Source organism: Monodon monoceros, unplaced genomic scaffold (assembly GCF_005190385.1).
Source record: "Monodon monoceros isolate NGI ecotype Baffin Bay Population unplaced genomic scaffold, NGI_Narwhal_1 Super_Scaffold_18, whole genome shotgun sequence".
Taxonomy (NCBI): domain Eukaryota; kingdom Metazoa; phylum Chordata; class Mammalia; order Artiodactyla; family Monodontidae; genus Monodon; species Monodon monoceros.
Genome location: NW_021703774.1, coordinates 76,044,629 through 76,064,496, shown reverse-complemented (window position 1 = coordinate 76,064,496; position 19,868 = coordinate 76,044,629). Strand labels below are relative to the sequence as shown.

The 19,868-nt window shown below is 45.6% G+C and overlaps 1 protein-coding gene across 2 annotated transcripts in view; it reads right to left on the bottom strand.

Moving 5' to 3' along the window:
• Nucleotides 1-2,908: 2,908 nt before the first annotated feature.
• Nucleotides 2,909-19,868, bottom strand: part of NOTCH2 (notch receptor 2) — a 206,412-nt gene continuing 189,452 nt past the window's right edge. For both annotated transcript variants that reach the window (XM_029229052.1, XM_029229051.1), the window contains exons 24-34: nt 18,190-18,302; nt 16,731-17,236; nt 15,028-15,375; nt 14,038-14,180; nt 13,625-13,835; nt 12,998-13,094; nt 11,354-11,522; nt 10,455-10,756; nt 9,531-9,678; nt 8,434-8,531; nt 2,909-7,495 (exon numbers count right to left, since the gene is read on the bottom strand). In XM_029229052.1, coding sequence (XP_029084885.1) covers nt 6,107-7,495; nt 8,434-8,531; nt 9,531-9,678; nt 10,455-10,756; nt 11,354-11,522; nt 12,998-13,094; nt 13,625-13,835; nt 14,038-14,180; nt 15,028-15,375; nt 16,731-17,236; nt 18,190-18,302 — 3,524 coding nt within the window. In that variant the 3' untranslated portion in view covers nt 2,909-6,106. The remainder of the gene's footprint in view (nt 7,496-8,433; nt 8,532-9,530; nt 9,679-10,454; nt 10,757-11,353; nt 11,523-12,997; nt 13,095-13,624; nt 13,836-14,037; nt 14,181-15,027; nt 15,376-16,730; nt 17,237-18,189; nt 18,303-19,868) is intronic.

Here is a 19,868-nt window from a genome sequence, read left to right as displayed (position 1 = left end):
CTCTTTTAAGTAATTTTGCAATTCTGTGGTCTCACAATTTATACAACTGAATTTGAAAATATATTTGCTTCATGGATCACCTATTGCAAATAGCAATGTTGTTAAGCATAAAATAATCTCCACCAATTAAATTTATGAAAGCAAATAACTGGAAAAGGAAGGAGGGAGGAAGGAAGGGAGGGGAATGGAGGATATAGGAGTCTCACCTGTATTACCTCATTTTTGAACATCTGAAACAAATATGAAAAAATATTAATGTACTATAATTTTAAAAGATAAAATTATAGTTATACACTACAGTATTTACAATATTAGGTGTTTATACATTTCTGTCAGTATTATAGATACATTTTATTGAAGTATAACTCACATTAGTAAAGTTCACAAATCTTAAGTAAATTTTACATGAAATTTTATGTATACATTCATGAAATCACCACCAAAGTCAAGGTATTTTCTGTCTCCAAACAGATTTTTCTTGCAGTCTTCTCAGTCAAGACCCCCATCCCCCCAAAGTACCCACTATTCAGATCTTTATCAGCTGTTTGCTTTTCTGACTTATATAATGGAATCAGACAGAATGTATTTTTTAGTGTCCAGCTTACTTTGCTCAACGTTATGCCAGTGACACCTCTTTCTTTTTTTTTTTTTTTTTTTCAATGACACCTCTTTCTATTGCTGCATGCTATTCTTCTCCATTTCTGGGCAGTATCCCATAGGGTGACAGCACCGTAGTTTATCCATCCTCCTGCTGGTGATTATTTTCAGTCCGGGTGCTCAAAGACAAGGCGGTGAAGAAACACACTAGTTGATCAGGAAAAGAAGTTAAGTCAGGATTATCAGTACATAATTTCCCTGCCTTCCCATATCAATGGCAGGCTGTCAATAGGAGTTTTTTAGAAATATTATCATTGGAGGGAAAATGTTTTGGATAATGTTGTGTTTGCACCTTCCAGATCCACTCTCTTCCTTTCTCCACCAAGATTTCTCCTCCAGGAGGCTGACCTGTATCAATGGTTCAATTCCAACAGACTCTTTTATTTTCAGACTTCGACTTGGATTCAGCAAATAGAGAGTCCAGGGTGGAAGTGTGGTGGGGAATGAGGTCAGGGTGTTCATTTCTTGGCTTCCTTGCAGTGAGAGGGCCTGGGGCTCACCATGCCCCTGGCAGAAGTCACAGCTCTCCTTGAGTTAACTTGTTCTATAGGACTTCCTCCTTTCAGTTTCCAGTAACCTCTCCCAGCCTTCACGCCTTTCGACCGGGAAGTGGTAAAAGATGCTGATGCTAATGAGGACTTTCTGCACTACCCCTTAGGTTTCCCCTACACCCCACACGCATTTCAAAATTAGTTTTGATAAATAAGCCCTTCTTGAATTCTCCTCATTTGAATTTGCCCACACTTTGCAGTCAGGACTTGACTGGTGCACATGTTTTAAATGTGTTTTTCTTAAGGTCCGTTTCAAAAGAAGGAAAAGTTGTATTCACTCTGTTTCACACACACACACACACACACACACACACTTCACACGCACCATCTCTCTCTTCGGGGCTTTTGCAAGCACCTGATACATATTTCATTTTAGAAATACTATCACCAGGGAATTCCCTGGCAGTCCAGTGCTAGGACTCCGCGCGTTCACTGCCGCAGGCCCAGGTTTGATCCCTTGTCGGGGAACTAAGGTCCCACAAGCCGCGTGGCACGGTCTAAAGAGAAAAACAATACTGTCACCAAATGAGGTGAATGACCTCAATATCGTGCAGCAAGCCTGAGGCAGTGTTTACTGTGAGAACTTGGAAGCAGAGGCAGTAACAGGCTTGTAGTTTGCCTATTGCCCATCACATCGTCACCATGCGCAGACGTTAAAGACGGTTGGTCTATTATCATGTTCTGAGAAAAGAATTCACCCCCCCCTCCTTGAGCTGTGAGGCCTTTTAGTTGCATGACAGGGAAGCCCAGTCCCTCCCCTGGTGTGACCATGGCCTGGGGTCCAAGTCTATTGTTCCAGCTGTGTGATATGGCAGCCCTTGGCCTCCAGCCCTGCTCTCCCTTCTTGCATTTCATGCCTAGGAAAGCCCTGCATAGTCCCCGCACGATCAAGCACTAGGTTTCTACGCTTGCAGTTGCAGGAATAGGATGTGATGGACAGCCCAGAGCCACTGAAGTAGGTTTCCATGGAGCAGATTTTCGTTGCCACAGAATCTGAAAGGCTCTGAGAGCAAGCCTGTAGAGAACCAGACTTGGGTGAGACACTCCTTAGCTCTCAAATTCATTTTCTCTTTACACCATTTCAAAACCAAACATGAGGACTCAAATGTGTTTTATATAAAATTATAACACTCAGGATAACCAGTATATGATACCAGTTGTGTTTAAAATGCCATATATACCATCAATGTCAAGTATTTGTGTTCAAACATCTTACTGATTGACAAGTAAATGTATGAATGAACTTGGTAACATCTATTTATGCAAAATAATATTATATAGCTGTATATTTTAACTCTATACAAAATTTAAAGAGGAATAATATTGGAAACTAATGGTTTAGTTAATAGGACCATTGGTTTTATTAGTTATATCCCAAACCCAATTCTGATTTTAGCAAATATTCTACGTTTCCACTGGAAGGCACTTTGTCCTGAGACATTGTCCATTTGTCACCAGTCAGTGCACAGAGAAGTAACTCAATCTTGTGATGTTTCCTATCTGGCAGTAGCTTTCTCCTCAAAAGCATTTATTTATTCTCTGCCTGGTGAAAGAAAAAAAGACTAGTGCTAGGCTCCGTGGGATTCAGAATGAAAAGAAAATGTTTTCTCTCTCAGCAATTATGACATCATAAGGTAAATCACTGCAAGATCAGCGATGCAAGAATGGAAAATAAAAACTGCAGTGCCCATTGAGCTTGACATGTAACGTTTTTTATTTTGTGATAAAAATGCTTCCATATAAATTTCGTCTTAACTACTTTTAGAATGAAACTTTGAAAATTAAAAACAAATTGTGCATTTTCCTTACTATGTATAGTCAGGAATATGCAGTCATTTTACTGGTTATGGGTTTCTCATACAAACAGATATCGTTATCACTTTTATGAGAAATGTACACAAGGAAGAAGCCACAGTACCAAGCAGTTATGAATGGGAGCCTCAGGGCATATGAACTTCTCCTCTCAAACAGTCATTATACATTCAGTATATTAGTTAAGGCCAAAATCCCCAAACCACCTGCCAACAGAACATTACACCTTTGGTTCTTTTTTATGCAAGAATTACGAACTAGCACATTTAATAAGATGATATAATGGATTTGTGCACCATAGCTGACTGCTTACATAAAATCTTTAGCTCTCAGTCTTTCTTTCCCTCAAACCTCGCCCTCCCTTACCAATACGTAGGTCAGAAGATGACACTTAATACAAAAGAAACAAACAAATAAAAAACATATCCCCAAAGGCAGACAGAAGAGGAATCAAAGGAAGAATTCATAAAGATATAACAAGAATGTGCGGGGCACAGAGGGTGACCTATACCTGGCATAGAAGTTGTATCCCATACAAACTTAGTCTCCAATTCAGCACCCATGTGAGAAAGTGATTCTCCATCTCACCTTCTCTTTTACTAGGTACTCTACAACTCAAGTGTTCTCACAATCTAAGCAATTGATAAATTTTGGAAAGGCAGTGTCTTCCTCCTCATCACTGAAGCCTGTTGTCTGTAATGGCAGCTTTCACATTCATTTCCCCAAAACCCAAAGAGGAACAAGCAAGTTAGGCCTACAGTGTGCTTGCAGATGGAGGAGGCTACAAGGGATCAAGCTATTGGATCAGAGGCTGACACTCTGAGGAAGAGGGGCTGGAACGGGATGACGGAGAAGTGCAGATGTGTGGGGTCCACAGTGATCCATGTAGATAGGTTCTCCCCACCTGTGAATCAACAAATGGGTCCAAGGATAAAGAGTCACCATTTAGAATGATAAACTACTACATACTATGAAAGGGGCTGGTAGAGTTGCCACGTGAGAGAATAAAATACAAATGAACAAACAATCTGCTTATATCAGGGAAAAACAAAAATTTTTTTTAATTCAACGAACTGGGGCAGGACTGGCAAAATCCTTTGTACAATTCCATGCGAACAGACACACAGGGTTTCCGTACGAAGTCACAGACAGATAAATCAGGGAAATGGGAAGAACTGAGGAATGCTCCCAGACAAGGCAGGAACGAAAACTATCGAAACCAACACGGAGTAGGCAGACCACCTATTAATATCTACAAAACGTCCCCAGAAGAACTAATTTTCCATGTGTCGTGACATCATAGCACCGGGCAGAAGTAACCGTGTGGAGACAGGACCAGTTGTTAGCTGACTCAGGGAGAAGAGGAAGAAGTGTATTTTTCTCCTCTTTCTAGTGTTGGCTAGAATGCTTCATCCTTGACAGAGGGTCAAGAGAGTTGCCAACACCACAGATACAGGAAGCAGACTCAGGTGAGATACAATCACAATCTGAACAGGAGAATGACAAGACAGTGAGTCTGTAATTGTCCATTATCATCTAGAAGGTGACTCTATGAAAGGAAAAGGTCCCTGATAAGTGTCCACATTAGTTCCCTAACAGAGAATCTCATGATTGCTTGAAAGGAAAAGAAATGGTAGCAAAAAATAGCAAAGGCTACCTCATAGTTCCTCCCCTTCCAACCTTCTTGTAAGCCAACATTCTATTTCCCACACTCGAACACAGAAAACCCACGTGTTCAGTGAGAACCTACTGGGTGCACCAGTAATCAGACCCCACAGTATGGAGGGAAGCTGGGTGCAGGGGCCTGGGATCAGAAGGAGTGTCAGGAAGTAGAGACTACAGCCCTCTGACTAGCGGAAGGCGACTGTCACAGGGGGCCCTTGAGCGGAGGAAATTTCACTTCTGAACAGCGAGGGAATATTGTTTGACACATTTTCTTCTTGGAGATGTGTGGAGGGGAAGGCTCAACAGCTAAGATGATCTCCATCTGCCGGATGTGTGAGTGAAGCAGGCCGAGCGTTCTAATATCAGGGAACAAATGTGTTTCACACTGGCAGTCAATGGAATGCTTGGCAGGGACGGGTCAGTGGGTAACCACTCCTTGCATGAGTTACCTTATCTCTTGGTCATTCCAACATTCCAAACCTTTGTCTGTTTGGGTTTTTGAAGGGCTCATATTACCTACACTGCCAAGGATAAACCTTCACACTTACTAGGCCCACAAATGGAAAAAACAACAGATTCTTACTCTTCTTCCTGGTAAGGTTTGTAGGAATCCTGTATGCAGGCAAGAGAATTCAGGGGCAGCCTCTTGAAGGGGGTCCTGGTCCCCTAAATGGGTTCAAAGAAAAATATTTTGCTCCCCTTCTTATTTTAGGAATGATATTATGTAGGAGAATGCACTATGTCCATTTTCTAAAGAAACATACTTGAAAGTTTTCTGCTGAGAACCATAAAAGTAAACCCCGTGAGACTCCCAGGGACACTGGGAAAAGAAGGCTGCAGGTGCTTTCCAGAGCAGGAATGATTAAAAGCACAAAGGTCCTGCCCTATAAGATGCAGGTGGGGTTCCAGCCACAGAGAGGTGCAACAATTACAGCACCAAGTGAAGTCGAAAGACTTTCCAAGGATGAGAATAGAAGATAGGTCAACTCCGGCAGAATTCCAGGGCACAATTCCCAATAGGACTCTACTATAGAATCTTCTCATGGATATAGCAATAGCCCCCAAGGCTGAAAATACAGTCCAAGCTGCAAGAATGTCTACAACAGGCATCAATCTTGCTGCCCACACTGAAGAGAGGAAACACGGTCCCAAGTCTTGTATTCATCTTGCAATTCCTGGGCTTGACGGGCAAGAGATTACAAGGAGCCTTGTCCTTTCCCGGCTCCCAAAACCCTGCAGATACACAGTGAAGCTAATAAAATTGCTTCCTTTGCATCATCTACAAGATAAGAGCATCTCCTCTCCCCTGCCTCCGGAAGCTGGTTCCAGAGATTTCTTCATTTCTCTCCCGGACGACCTTCATTTGCTCCTCAGCAGCATTTACGATAGGAGTTCTGTCCCTACGCTGGAGGCAGAGTGTTTCATGCATAGACCTGCATGTTGCTGCGTGGTGGCTCAGACATGTGTGCCCCAGGTCCCCGCTGACCTCCTCCAGCACCCCCAGGAGTGGGGCTGGTGGTCACATCTGACCAGTCAGAAGCAGAGTGGGGGGATGAGCTTGACCACTGGTCAGGAGACTCTGGGGATGGTGTCAGGTAGGGATGCTCACCCTGGAGGTGACCACTGTGACTGGGCGTTCTCTCAGCAGCATTGGAGGAAGCATAGCTATGCTGTGAAGGGGGTGTGGGATACTTGCCCACAGAGGCTGGAAAGGGGTGGTAGGCTGGGACAATGGTCTGAGCAACCTGCCCTTCCTGCTGGGGCATCATGGCAGTGGGAAAAGCCATACTGGGCAAACGAGCCATTTCTGGAATCTGATACATGGTGGGCAGGGTGCCTGCAACAGCTGGAGGGCAGCTGGATGGAGGCTGGGCAGCCCCGGCTGGTTGGGCAATGCTGCCTTTGGGGATTAGCTGGAAAGTCACGATGGGGGGCAAGGGCTCTCGAGGGGCAGGTAAATGCTTCCCTTCAGGCGGCCTGCTCTGGGGAGTTATGCCAGGGTGAGTGCCCTCAGCTGGAGCCAGGACCATACCGAACATCTCGTTGTACTGGGTCTCATTCACCTCCACACGGTTCATCCAGTCCGCTGGGACAGTGACTGGATGTAGCCTACCCAAGCTCCCCGCACTGCCACTGCCTGGGGGAACAATGTGGTGGTGTGACAGCAGCTGGCTCACTGAGGGAAGCACAGTGTTGGCCCCGTGAGCCAAGGGCTGCATCTCATGAAGGTTAGAGAAAGACAGTGCATGCTGTGCATGGACTGGGGCAGGGGGGGCAGCAGTGGCCAACACAGGGTTGGGTGAGGCCTGTAAGATTCCGGGGGATGTAATCATTGGAGAGGATGTGGTATCAGAAACATATGTGTGAGGAGATTCTAGGGAATCAACGGGGGACAGAGTCACTGAGCTCTCAGACAACTGGCCCTTGTCACTCAGAGACTTCTTCCTCCTACTCCCCTTGGCATCCTTGGCCTCCTTGGCAAGGTTAGGGAGGCTACAGGGCACAACACTCTTGGCATTGGGCCGTCTGGACTTCTTGCCCATCGGGGTGTGCTTCAGACTGAGAAAAGATCTGTTGGGTCCACAGATGACAGGTGAGAGAGCAGAGGTCAGCACGGTGCCTGGAGGGCTCGGGGTCACATTGTACTCATCCAGCAGGCGCACAATGTCATGGTGCATGCGGTCCCGAGCCACGTCCCGGGGAAGACGATCCATGTGGTCTGTGATGTCCCGATTGGCAAAATGGTCTAACAGGATCTTGGCTGCTTCATAGCTCCCCTCCCGGGCAGCGAGAAACAGAGGGGTCTCTTCCTACAGAAAAGGCCCACACAGAGCACATTTTAATAACACTCTTGAGAATACAGCAGTGTTTCTCAATCTGTTTGTTATCATCCCTTTAGACATTTTTTCCTAACTTCCTTCCCACATGAAATTTTAATATCACAGATAAAGTGTATAACTACCCATGTACTGAACGGACATCTGGACTTTATACACAAAGAAAGTTAAGATTATTTTACCCCTTCCCAAGAAGCAATTTTGCCCCATTGAGTGCTACATCTCCTTAGTGGGGAACATGTGAGATAAAGCATGTCCCCAAGCCAGAAATTCACGTAAAAGAGCACTGAGCTTATCAAAATAGGGTTCTAAAAGGAATAACAGGTAGAAATAAGAAAGGTATGAGGGGAAGAACCTAAAGCATTTATAGAACTGGCAAAAATAAGGGAAAGTAAAAGTAAGTAAAAGAAGAGACAAAACATCTGAGAGAAAGAACTAACAGGAGGGAAAGGAGGAAATGAATGAGAGAAGATAAGATGAGCAAGAGAGGGGAAACACGACATAAAACTCAGAGGAAGAAAAGCAAACAGGAAAGCATCATGGTGCCCAAGAACAGGGGGGAGAAAAGTATCAAGAAAACAAATAAGAACAAACAAGTGAAAAGGAAGTGAGTGTGAACAGAATGAAGACCAGGAGAAAGGGAAATGTCAAAGAAGAGAAAGGCAGAAAGGGCTACACCAAAGTTATTGACAGGAGAGCCTGATGCAGACTGAGTACTGAGTAGGCAGAGGGTCAATCCTGACACTTCCCTGGTTAAGCCCAATACAAGCACTCCAGCTCTCTGGACCAAGTTCCAATCTGCTTCCATCTTTGTCTATCCTTATCACAAGAGGAGCTACAGGAGAAAAGCGAAGGCCTTATAATCTGAGGCACTGCTGTGCCTGCCCTCCAGCTCAGAGCCCAGACTGTACCTTGTTGTCCTGCATGTCTCGGTTGGCCCCATTTTTCAACAGCAAAAGGGTCGCCTCCACATTATTCACAGCAGCTGCCCAGTGAAGAGCAGATTTTCCTGCAGGAAAAAAACATTTTTAGGGCTTCCCTGGTGGTGCAGTGGTTAAGAATCTGCCTGCCAACGCAGGAGACACGGGTTCGAGCCCTGGTCCGGGAAGATCCCACACGCTGCAGAGCAACTAAGTCCGTGCGCCGCAACTACTGAGGCTGCGCTCTAGAGCTCGCGAGCCACAACTACTGAAGCCCGCACGTCTAGAGCCCGTGCTCCGCAACAAGAGAAGCCACCGCAGTGAGAAGCCCGCGCACCCGCTCGCTGCAACTAGAGAAAGCCCGCGTGCAGCAACAAAGACCCAACGCAGCCAAAATTAAAAACAAAATAAATTAAAAACAAAACAGAACAAACAAAACATTTTTATAAGCAGACAGAGCAGAAGGACATGTCCTACTCCTACTATCGGGAAGCATCAGGATTTGTACAAGGAAACCCTGAACTTCTCAGACGGCAGTAGGAAGCCAGTTCTCTCTGGGGGCCCATAGGAAAAACCCAGGTATTATATTAATTTTCCCCTATTCTAGAAATACTTCAGTACAGGCTGCCTTGCCTCCAGAAGACCTCTAAGTAAAAGGATCATCTGTCTATGGTACCACATCCCTCACATGGCAGAATCTACCCTGTCACACACTGAAGGCAATAACCTACTGATTTATTACATGCCAGAATGCATAGTCAGAATATCTCACAACCCTCACCTCCACAATGAGGTTGGCTCTCACATCCTCATATCAAGAGTGGTATGCCTGGGAACGTACACAGGGAAACCTTCCATAGACCTGCTTTGAGATCTGAGAACCCTCACCAAAAATCCCTTCCCAGCTTCATCTATGGACCTGCCACTGTCTCAGATCTCTGAACTCAATATGGTAAAAGGAAGAATGAATGACTGAATGAATCTTCAGTGGATTCGGATTTGGGACAGCTCATTAAGGATCGTGCAACAATCTTCCTCAGAGGCTTGCTTTGCAGGTAGGAATCTGAATCCCTGCTTCTCATCCCTACCGTGGTCGTCCACTGCATTCACATCGGCTTGGCAGTTGATCAACTCTGCCACCATTCCCTCCACAGCTAGGCGGGCAGCCAGGATCAGGGGTGTCGTGCCATCATTCATCCTGGCATCTAGATCAGTTACTCGGTTGCGGATCAGTATCTAGAACACGAGAAAGCACAGAAAAGAGAGTCACCTGGATACAAAAAATAATGAAGCTAAGATAAGAAATAACAGCATCAGAGCTGAGGCTACACTGTAAGTCCCTGGAGTACAGGGAATGTCCTGTTATCTTTGTGCCCACGGTTCTACCATGGTCAGTCAATAAATATTTGTTGAATGCATGAATGAAGGAGTAAACGGATGAACGAAAATACAAGTAGGTGCTCAAGCTTTACAATGGCTATGTAAACTAATGTACTTCTACTTTCTAAAGCAAAAAGAGGGATGTGGGAAAATACCACAACCTCAGTTACGGTGTATAGGTTAAGATGATACAGCATGCCTCCAACTTCCTCATCAGGGTAGAATAATAGGGCATCAGGTATACATTACGAACTCATGTCAAGAAACCCGCCAAGGAGCAGCTGGAAGCCCATATGGTCAGATATATCTAGAGGGAGAAGCTGACACGAGTCAGAGGCTTCATAACGGGTATCACTCCCATCTGAGCTTTTCATATGGGAGGCATTCTGCCACGCTAAGCAGTGATTAACAATCAGAAGACTGGTGTTATCTGCTGTTGGCTCTATTGTTTCCTGGCTGTAAATGGTCAAGTCTGTTTGCCTGCCTCCCTTTTCCTTTCCAGCAAGCAGGACTCTATCATCTGCCTTATTCTCTCAAAGAGTCATCGAACAAATGCAATGGGATGTTAAGCGCCTTAATAAAGGGAAAATATACTAGATCCATAAGGAGCCAACTCTTTACATGTTCTTTACCTGGAAGACACCTTGGGCATCGGCTGCCACGGCGGCATGGAGAGGGCAGCGGCCCATGTTGTCCTGGGCATTGGCATCGGCACCTGCATCCAGGAGGCGCTTGGCAGCGTCGGCCCTCGAGTAGCGGGCTGCAAGATGCAGGGCCATCTCACCAGTCCGGTCTGTCTGGGCTTGGAGGCTGGCACCCTGGTAGACCAAGTCTGTGATGATGTTGGCGGAAGAGTCCTCTGCATCTTCATCTTCATCACTCATATCTGAGCTGCCTCCTCGGAGAGAAGCCAGCATCAGTGGGGTGCACCCATCTAGAGGAAGGGAAAATTCCAGAAAGTATTCGAGGAGGGGAAGGACATTAATGTTCAATTAACCCTATTGTTGTTCAATGTGAAGAAAATTATTCTTTTGTGAAAAAACTCTGTGCTTCTTGTGGTAATTGGCAATTGACTTTTCCTGGATAACATCCTTTCTGTAAAGAGCAGCTATTCTCTACGTTAAATAAGCTTTCCTGTTCAAGTTCCTAAGTGCTATGTTATTTTAAATTGGACAACTTTTAAAAATATCCAGTATTAATAAACCATGTGCACTAAGGTACGAACTAAACAAACTCTCTATCCCTCTGCTTTGGAATATTATTTTTTTGTCCTACTAAAATCTATCCCAAATAATCAGTCTGTTTGCTGTCGAGCATGCTGTATGTGAAGCAATGAGAAATCCTTCCCTCTTTTCTCATATAAATTCATAATTTCTGCAAGCCTGTGTTCCTTAAACATTCATTTCCTCAAGCTGATTTCCAATCTGTGAAGTCAGAAGGGAGCACATCACCAAGTGGGACAAACACAGGGATAAGGTGGAAGCCAGGGCAGGCATGCGCAACGAGAAAGGGGAGGCTTGCAGGTGCTGACCTGGGCCGCGGACGTTCACATCCAGCACATCCACCTCCTGCTCTGCCTGCGGAGGAGTGAGAGCCAACGATGGTGTCCTACGGATATCTGCAGCTTCAAGGTGCTGCTGTGTCCACGGCCGTCGGTCGATGGGATCATCTTCTTCTGAGAGTAAAGCCTCATCTTCAGCCTGAAAGGAGAAGACAACTCTCCCTAACAATCTGGCCCACGCCAGGAGCTGCAGACAAGGAGCTAGTCCAGAGTCTCCCATCACTTCTAATCTCCCACCCAGTATTCTCTGTCCTCCTATCGAATCTTCCAGATGATTATCCACATTGGCTTCCCACTGCTCTCATGATGTGGTTCCTGTTTACCTCTCCTGCATCATCTGTACCACTCCCCTAACCTCCCCAATCCCATACTCTAGGCTTCAGCCTTACTACGTCACCTATATATTACCTACCTAACATGCCATCTACAGATCCCCAAAGCACCATTTTCCTGCTTCTGGGCTTTTGCCTATGTTGTTCCTTCAGCCTGCCATGGTCTCTCCCAATTCTTTGTCTGACTAACTCCTGTCTACCCTTCAAGTAGAAAGTAGACTCTAATTCCTCTTGTTGGTCCTACAGAGCACCCTCTGCTCACTCTTCTTAACTGAGCACGTGTTAAGTATTTACATGGCACTACATGGCACTTTCTACTTCTACCTGAAAGGTTCCTCACAACAGGGAACAAGCCTTGCTCAAGGTTGTCTCCTTGTACCCTGTATTTAACCCAGTGCCCAGCACAGAGCAAGCCTTCAGGAAGTATTTCTTGAATATTATTATTATAATTTTAAAACCAGCTGCCCTTTATGAAGTATTTAGTATGTGACAGAAAATAGGGAAGGCAATTTACACGTATTGCTGTATTTAATCCACACAACAACTCACAGAGGAAAGAATTATTATTATTTTCCCTATCTTACGGATTAAGGTAATTAAACACAAAGAGGTTAAGTAATGTGCCAGAGTTTTGGACTTGAATGCAGTTCTGACTATAGCTAAAGCAATGTTCTTAACCATCATGGTGTACTTCATGCCTGTACTCCCCAAGCATTTATCTCCTCAAGCTGATTTAGGCTATCCTTGGATACATGCGTATCCCAGCCATGTATATCTATGGGTGAATGGTCTCCTTTTTCATGTCAGACTCAGCCCAATGTTTACCTCTTACTTCTATACGGCTTTAGTTTCCAGGGCTCAAGCTTTGAAGCCTCCGACCTCAATGGTCATTGGCTCTCTTCCACTGATTAGATCCACCTTCCCTTCCAGAAGGAGAAGTACCCAGAGAGGATAAGGGAGAGATCTAGCCATGAAGGAAATTGCTATTTACACACAGTAGTCCTTATTCAAGTACCATCAGCATGACACTTGAGGAAGGAAGCATGTTTGTTTTATTATTTTTAAAGAGTTCTTTTTGAAAAACTTACACAGGTAACCCAAGGCCATCAGTGATCTAAAGATTTCTGCTTTTTCAGACAACCTAGGATAGCCTCTGCCTGGGCAACATGTAAAGAATATCACCCTTTTCTCCCATTCATGACACTCTAGATACCAAAGGACAGAAATATGAAATGTGAGCAGCTAATGGATAACAATGGTGGTTCTACCATGGCTAGCTTACCTTGGCTTTCTTTGGCTGGGGCCCTTCATCGTCGACCCAATGTTCACTTGTTCCAGAACCAATTAGGTTAGCCTCTGAGACTTGCACTGAGAGATTTCTGATGTGACGGAATTATGAAGGTGTAAAATAAGGGCAGATGTTATATCATAAACGAACATAGAAGTTTTCAATACTTTTTCTACCATCACACACTCTCATGGCTATAGTCAGACTTTCAGGGCCTTTGGCCCAGGAAAAATGGGCAATATTACCTCCCATTGCCTGAGGAAATCAAGAGCTGACAACAAAAGTGTGCCTGCCTCATCACAGAAGCTGAGGACCACTGTGATTGTATGTACAGAACTGAAGCATCCAGACACTTTCCCTTCCCACTAATCAAGAGCTGACAACAAAAGTGTGCCTGCCTCATCACAGAAGCTGAGGACCACTGTGATTGTATGTACAGAACTGAAGCATCCAGACACTTATTTTATAGTCACTCAGTAGGCATCGAGAATCATGGTCAAGCGTAATAACACAGCATGGCCAGAGCTCAGAATATAAAATCATGATTCAACAAGATCTGATTTTCCTCTTATCCACGCTCATTATTACTGTGAAGGGTAGCTTGTTGGCAGACTCCCTTACTTCAGCCCCACAGCATCCTGTCCCACTGGCTCACGACGTTTGTGATTGCTGGAGTCACGGCGAAGGGTGAAGCCTTCAGGCAGCCAGAGGGAGCCATGCTTACGCTTTCGTTTTGCCATGATCACCCCCAGCAGGATAATAAACAAGACAATAACAACAGCAACAGCAAGTAGATAGATAAGCTGGGTGCGTTTTGGGGTCAGGGATTCACCTGAAAGTGCAGAGAGACAGGGAAAAGTGATGAATAAAACATCCACCTCTCAGTATTCCCCCTACATTCCTTCAGAGAACAACTCTGACCTCACCAGCCCTGAGAGATAGAGAGCCGCACATTGTAAACCATGCCTTGTTCTTTCTGCCCGCAAGTGACACCTTTCTCCCCATACTTTCCCCTTAATTCCAGTGCTACTCACTGACAACAGACACAAGAGGGTACGACAGGGTCCCCTGGATGGCGTGAGACGCCAGAAGAGCTGCTGCCGCATCCGTATTCTTGAAGCACTGGTCTGAGTCTTGGACACACTGGCGGTTGTCAATTTCCAGGAATACCTGAGAGCTGTGGGAAGCCGAGGGGAAAGAGGTAGAAGGGAAATGGGGAGAAAACGGAAGGGTGTCAGTCCAGGAATCTGAGTTGGAGAGGCTGACATGAGCCTTCTTCCTCACCCTCAGCCTCAGGCTCTCCACCTCTGGATGCTGCCTCCAGAAAGATCTCGGAAATTAAGATGCTGTCCATCTAGATCCTAAACATTAATTCTCACTTGGGAGATGTCTCGCTATCCTTGGTCTGGCTGAGTCTAAGCGTTCCGACTTAGGCAACATAAGACAAAGTGAGAAAATGGGGTGAAGCTGTCTTTGGTGGGCTTCTCCTACCCTTCCAACGTACTCAAAGGTACATAGAGCCGCTCTAAAAATACACCCCTGCCCCTTGTTTTTGTTCCTTACTCTCCTTTGCCTCTGCATCTGTACTTCAGCTAGCTATTGAATTGAACACTGTGAGATATACTAACAATGTGGTGTGTGAATGACAGAACATCTGCAGAACATCACCACTGTCAAAGAGACATAAATGAAGGGCCTTGAAAAGAAGGCCAGGATTAATACAAAGAGGAGTCATTACTAGAGGGATTTAAGGTAACTCTGGCAAACGGTTAGAGATTCTAGCACTTGAGGAGGCCATCCTGACATCCTGCCCCCCACTTGCTCCAGCCCACTTTTCAGGATCCCCAAATCAAGGCAAACCTTTAGCACTAACGGTAAATACTGGGATCATGGGCTTGTGTTACTTGGTTTGGCTGTTCTTTTTCTGACCTTTCATTTTTATAGGTGCAGTTATGACTTCTGTGTATCAAAGTGCTCAGCTTGATAAAATTAAGCTTTAAGAAGTTCAGAAATTAAAAACTTACCCAGCCACTTCCCGTTCTTGATCGCCTGGAAGGGACCGGCGTGTCAATCTCTGCTTCTTCATGGCAGCTGACTTTTCACCATAATAGGGGTAGACCATGAGGTCCCCCTGGGCATCCCGTTTGATGCGTAGGTTGGTGTGGAGCAGGGTGCCCAGTGCACGCAAGAAGCTGCGAGCATCCTGGAGCAGCTGTTCAGGCGGCATCAGCACCACAATTACCAGGGTGCCCTCTGCCAGGTTTTCTGGCCGGCCAGCAGCACAGTCCAGGCCATCCCAGCCACACTCCTCACTGTTGCACCCCTGGTCACAATGGTTGTCTTCGAAGTGGTCTGCACAGTATTTGTCATATCTAGGTAGGGAGAGTCAGAGGAGGAAGAGAACAAGGCAGGGGTCTCAGACCAGACCGGAGCTCTATTTGATTTCCCCTTGGAACTAATGTGGATTTTCCTACCCATTTTCTGGGGCTCAGATTAGATCCCGAATGTCCCATGAAGCCTTCTGTGACTCTCCTATCCCTGTCTTCTTAGAGTATATATAGTCTACACCCCTTAGTGTCAGTGAGTGCTCTCTGAATGAGAGACAAAACTGTACTCGCTACGCTCGCGGGCCCCCAGGCAGCTCACAATCTTGTTAAATCAGGTGTGTAAACAAATCTGGAACAAAAATCTACTTGGTTCATGCTTCCTTTGTTTTTTTTTTTTATCCACTGCCTCTAGGCTTTCAGAAGTAAAACAGGACTCTAGAGAGTGCTTCCAGAAACTGGATAGTAGCCCTGTACCATCAAGAGATGCTGTACAGTGGACCATGTTGATATAACCCAATTCTTTTCTAATCAAGATTGAATCCCAGCTCTGGAAGGTATAGATGGGGAGCAGTGTGTCCCACACAGGATACCAGATCTAATTTGTACAGTATCTTTCAAACACTGGGAAAAGGAAATTGAATCCCAAAGCCCGGTGATGCAAAAATTATTTTATTTCCACTCTCCTCTCCTCCCCCACTCCCATCCTTTGATGGTTCCACCACCTAGTACAACTTGTGCCACTCTAGCTCAGGTCAGGAGTAGCTGTTTGTGCTTTGGCAAGTTCTTGAACCTTCTAGGTCTCAGTTCCCTCACCTGTGAAAGGCCATTAACAATACCTACGCCTCACAAGGTTGGTGAAAATTAATCAGAGTTAAACTAAATGGGATGACTAAACGGAAAGCCATTAGGTAACCCACAAAGCCCCCTATAACTGCAACAATGAAGACCTGGAGGGTTAATTGCCTAAGCTAGCTTATGCTTCCTGATAAACCCGATGGGGAAACCCTGTCTTAGGGAAAGGAATGGGGCAAATAGAGAGAGGTACAGACCTTTCATCCATCCTGCAGGCAGGTTATGTGAGAGGCTGCCTGAGAGTGGGTAACAACACTTCCAAAAGTTATTTCCCCCAGGAGGTTGTGAGAGCAGCAGGCGAGGAAGCAGAGACAGGCAGAGAGAGGGCGGTTGTGCAGTGAGCATTCCTGCCCCTCTGTCAGCAAGGGAGAGCACAGGGCAGCGTGCGCTGGGACAAGGCTGACACCAGGAAGGAGAGGGCCCCAGGGCACCAGTCCGAAAAGCAGAGGCAGCTTGGGCTGAAGCACTGGAGTGGTTAGGAGCAACAACAAGAAACCGAGGTATGTTAGTGACAGTGTCCCTCAGTTCTGGGGACCCTGGATGCTTACTTGCACGTCTTGCTATTCCTCTGGCATTCAAAGTTGTCAAACAGGCACTCAGCCGTGTTGCACAGCTCATCACACTGGTTGTTGATGTAATCCCAGCAGGGGAGCGGGGAGGAGCAGTTGGCCCAGGGGTTCTCCATGGTGAGGGAACAGTCACCCCCATCCCACTGGCAGGCATGGCTGTTGCAGGCCTCATCGCAGACGCCATCCCGAGCTTTGTCGGCACAATACTGGCTCAGACAGGTGGCAGGAGGGGTGCTGGTGGGAGCTGTGTAGAATTCACAGTGGCTGCCCCAGAACGGCGGGGAACACTTGCAAGAGTAATAAGGAGGCTGGCGCTGAGGGTAGCAGCTGCCCCCGTGCTGGCAGGGGCTACTGGCACAGCCTGAGTCGCAGTCCTGGGGGTTGGGGCAGAAGCAGCGGGGTCCTGAGGCTGTGTGCACACACTGCTCCCCTCTCCTACACTTCACCTGTCCACAGCTGCTCTGGCATCTCGCCCCAGAGAATCCCTGTGGAAATCAGTGAACAAATGAGAATGGCAGGCTGACTCTTGAGGGCATGCCCCATTTTCCCTCCCAATCCCCTCTCTGCCACACCTCTAGGGAAGTAAAGACTAGACCCTTGGCTAAGATCCCTCCGTGTAGCCTCCTGGACCAAGTTCTAGGAAGAGACCTCTTCAAGTCAACCTATAGGTTAGGGCTGGCGGTTCCATAGGATGAACATAGAATTTTCTCACTCTAAGAGCTCAGTTCTAGAAATGAAGTCAACAGTTCATGGTAGGATAAGAGTCAGGTGACACCGTATCTATTAGCACCTTTCCTAAGCATCATCAGATCACTCATACAGTGACTTTATAGGGGAAAAACCTCACTTCAGAGTATTAGGTGTCTGAAAACCTTTCCTATGCCATTTCGTTCCTGGCCTTCTCGCTCAGTCCAGGCCAAAGTTACTGGCCAGGTTTCCTTCGGTATCTCTCCACACATAGTGATCTGTGTTAGAGAGGTGTTAGCCTCTGGCAGTAGCAAAAGTGTTTGCACAGCAAATGGCTAACGTTAGGCTTCCTTCTCGTTGAAGAAGCAGCCTGCTCTCAAACAGTCCCTGCCAAGGAATGTGAGCAGGGTGGTATTTCCAACTAACTCTCTCCCCATCTGGGCAGTAAGACTACCCTCCAGCACAAGACCCAGAAGCCAGAGACACCAGCCCTGATTTCAAGGGAACATTCCATTGCCCTTGGTGCTTCTGAAGATTGACAGTCACAGGTCAGGGAGCTCACTGTTTCTGGAAGTATTTTAACAGTTCTAAATGGAAAACTGAAGCACTTTCTCCTGAAGAGGTTAAAATTAAGAAACGTCCCCACCAAGATAGTTCCCCACAGAGCTCGGAAACACCAGGTTTAATCTCAGCTTCGTCACAGACTGTGTGGAAGAGAGCATCCTCCTTCAATAGGCAACACGGCACTCACCGGGGGACAACGACAAATGAAACCATCAGGCATGTTGCTGGCCACAGCACAAGTCCCTCCGTTCAGGCAAGGCATCTGGGGACACACATCGACGAACGTTTCACAGTGACGACCTCAGAGTAGAAAATGAAAGGGTGTTTTAAAAGGCAGAAGTAGTAGCTGCAAGTTACAGAACAGAGCACTCCTGGGATGTGGGCCAGTCAAAGGATTAGAGAAGGAGGGAGAGGTATGAGAATTAAGTTCTAATCCTAAGGGAACAAAAGAGGATGAGGAAGGCACTCATTGGATCTCAACACGCGTGGCCCATCACCGACTCAGGGCAGTTCCCTCATCTGTTTTATCTACAGTAATAAGCACAAATGGCACACATACGTGCCTGAATCGACTCACAAAACAAGACTCACAAAACAAGATTTTTTTTTTTAAAAAAATGACTAATCCCTCCAAAAACAAAAAGGAAAATGACATCTAAGCTTTTTTTGAAGGCACTTTAGCTTTCATGAGTCAAAAGAAACATTTAGCAAAAGTGTTCACTGCATTTTAACACCGTCTATTTCATAAGAGAGGCTACACCAGACCAATACATCTAAATGGTGATTAACATATACACACTACTATATACAAAATAGATAACTAATAAGGACCCTATGTATAGCACAGGACACTCTCTACTCAATACTCTGTAATGACCTATATGGGAAAAGAATCTAAAAAGGAGTGTACATATGTATATGTATAACTGATTCACTTTGCTGTACAGCAGAAAGTAACACAGCATTGTAAATCAACTATACTACGAAAAAAATTAAAAGAAAAAAGCTAAGAAAAAGGGTGATTTGCAGTTTATAGCGAATTTTCATCAGTGACGTCTCTTTTCAATCATTTTCTAGCCTTTCTGTAACCTGATTGGCACTGTTTCAAAACACAGCTTAATATTCCCAGAGTTAATGATCTCTACGCACAGTTCAGTTCTAAAACAGAAGGTATCCTGAGCCCACTGTTCCATGACAAACTGAACTAAGCAAATGAAATCATGGGGGGGGACATGGGGCAAGGATTCAGGCCCCATCTGGCCTTCAGGCACTTGGAAGGGAAGAGATGGCTTTAAAAATTAAAATGAAACTAAAATAGCAGTAATTTTGGCCAACCAGAATAATGAGGCAGGAGTTACAGATGTTTGTTTCTTCAAATCATAGCAGCAGACAATAAGCAAGAGCAGCCACCCCATTTGCACGGGGCTCAGGGACTGATGGTCCCTTGATGTTCATCTCAGCATCAGCACCCCACCATAATCGCAATCAATGAGTCAAAGGATTTTTTATTCACAAGTGTAGAAAATGTAGAAACACGACTTCCTGACTAGGGGACCCCAATTCAAGGTGGCCTCTATTCCTTCCTTCATCTATTTCCTTCTTTCTTTGTAAGAGCTTATCATCGTTTCCAAATAAAGGAAGCCTCAGAGGTAATGAAAGGAACAGGAGTCAGTTCTGCTCTTCTGGCCTCTCAAGCACATCATGACCGATATGAGACTACAGACAGATTGTTCATATTCTTTCTGTCCAGTGTTGCCTCGAAGGCATGATTTTCATAATGGATTGTTTCTCTTTTGATAATGTACCTAGGCATCTTCTACATTTCAAAATCTATCCCATTTTTAATAAAATTCCCAAGTTCTTAAA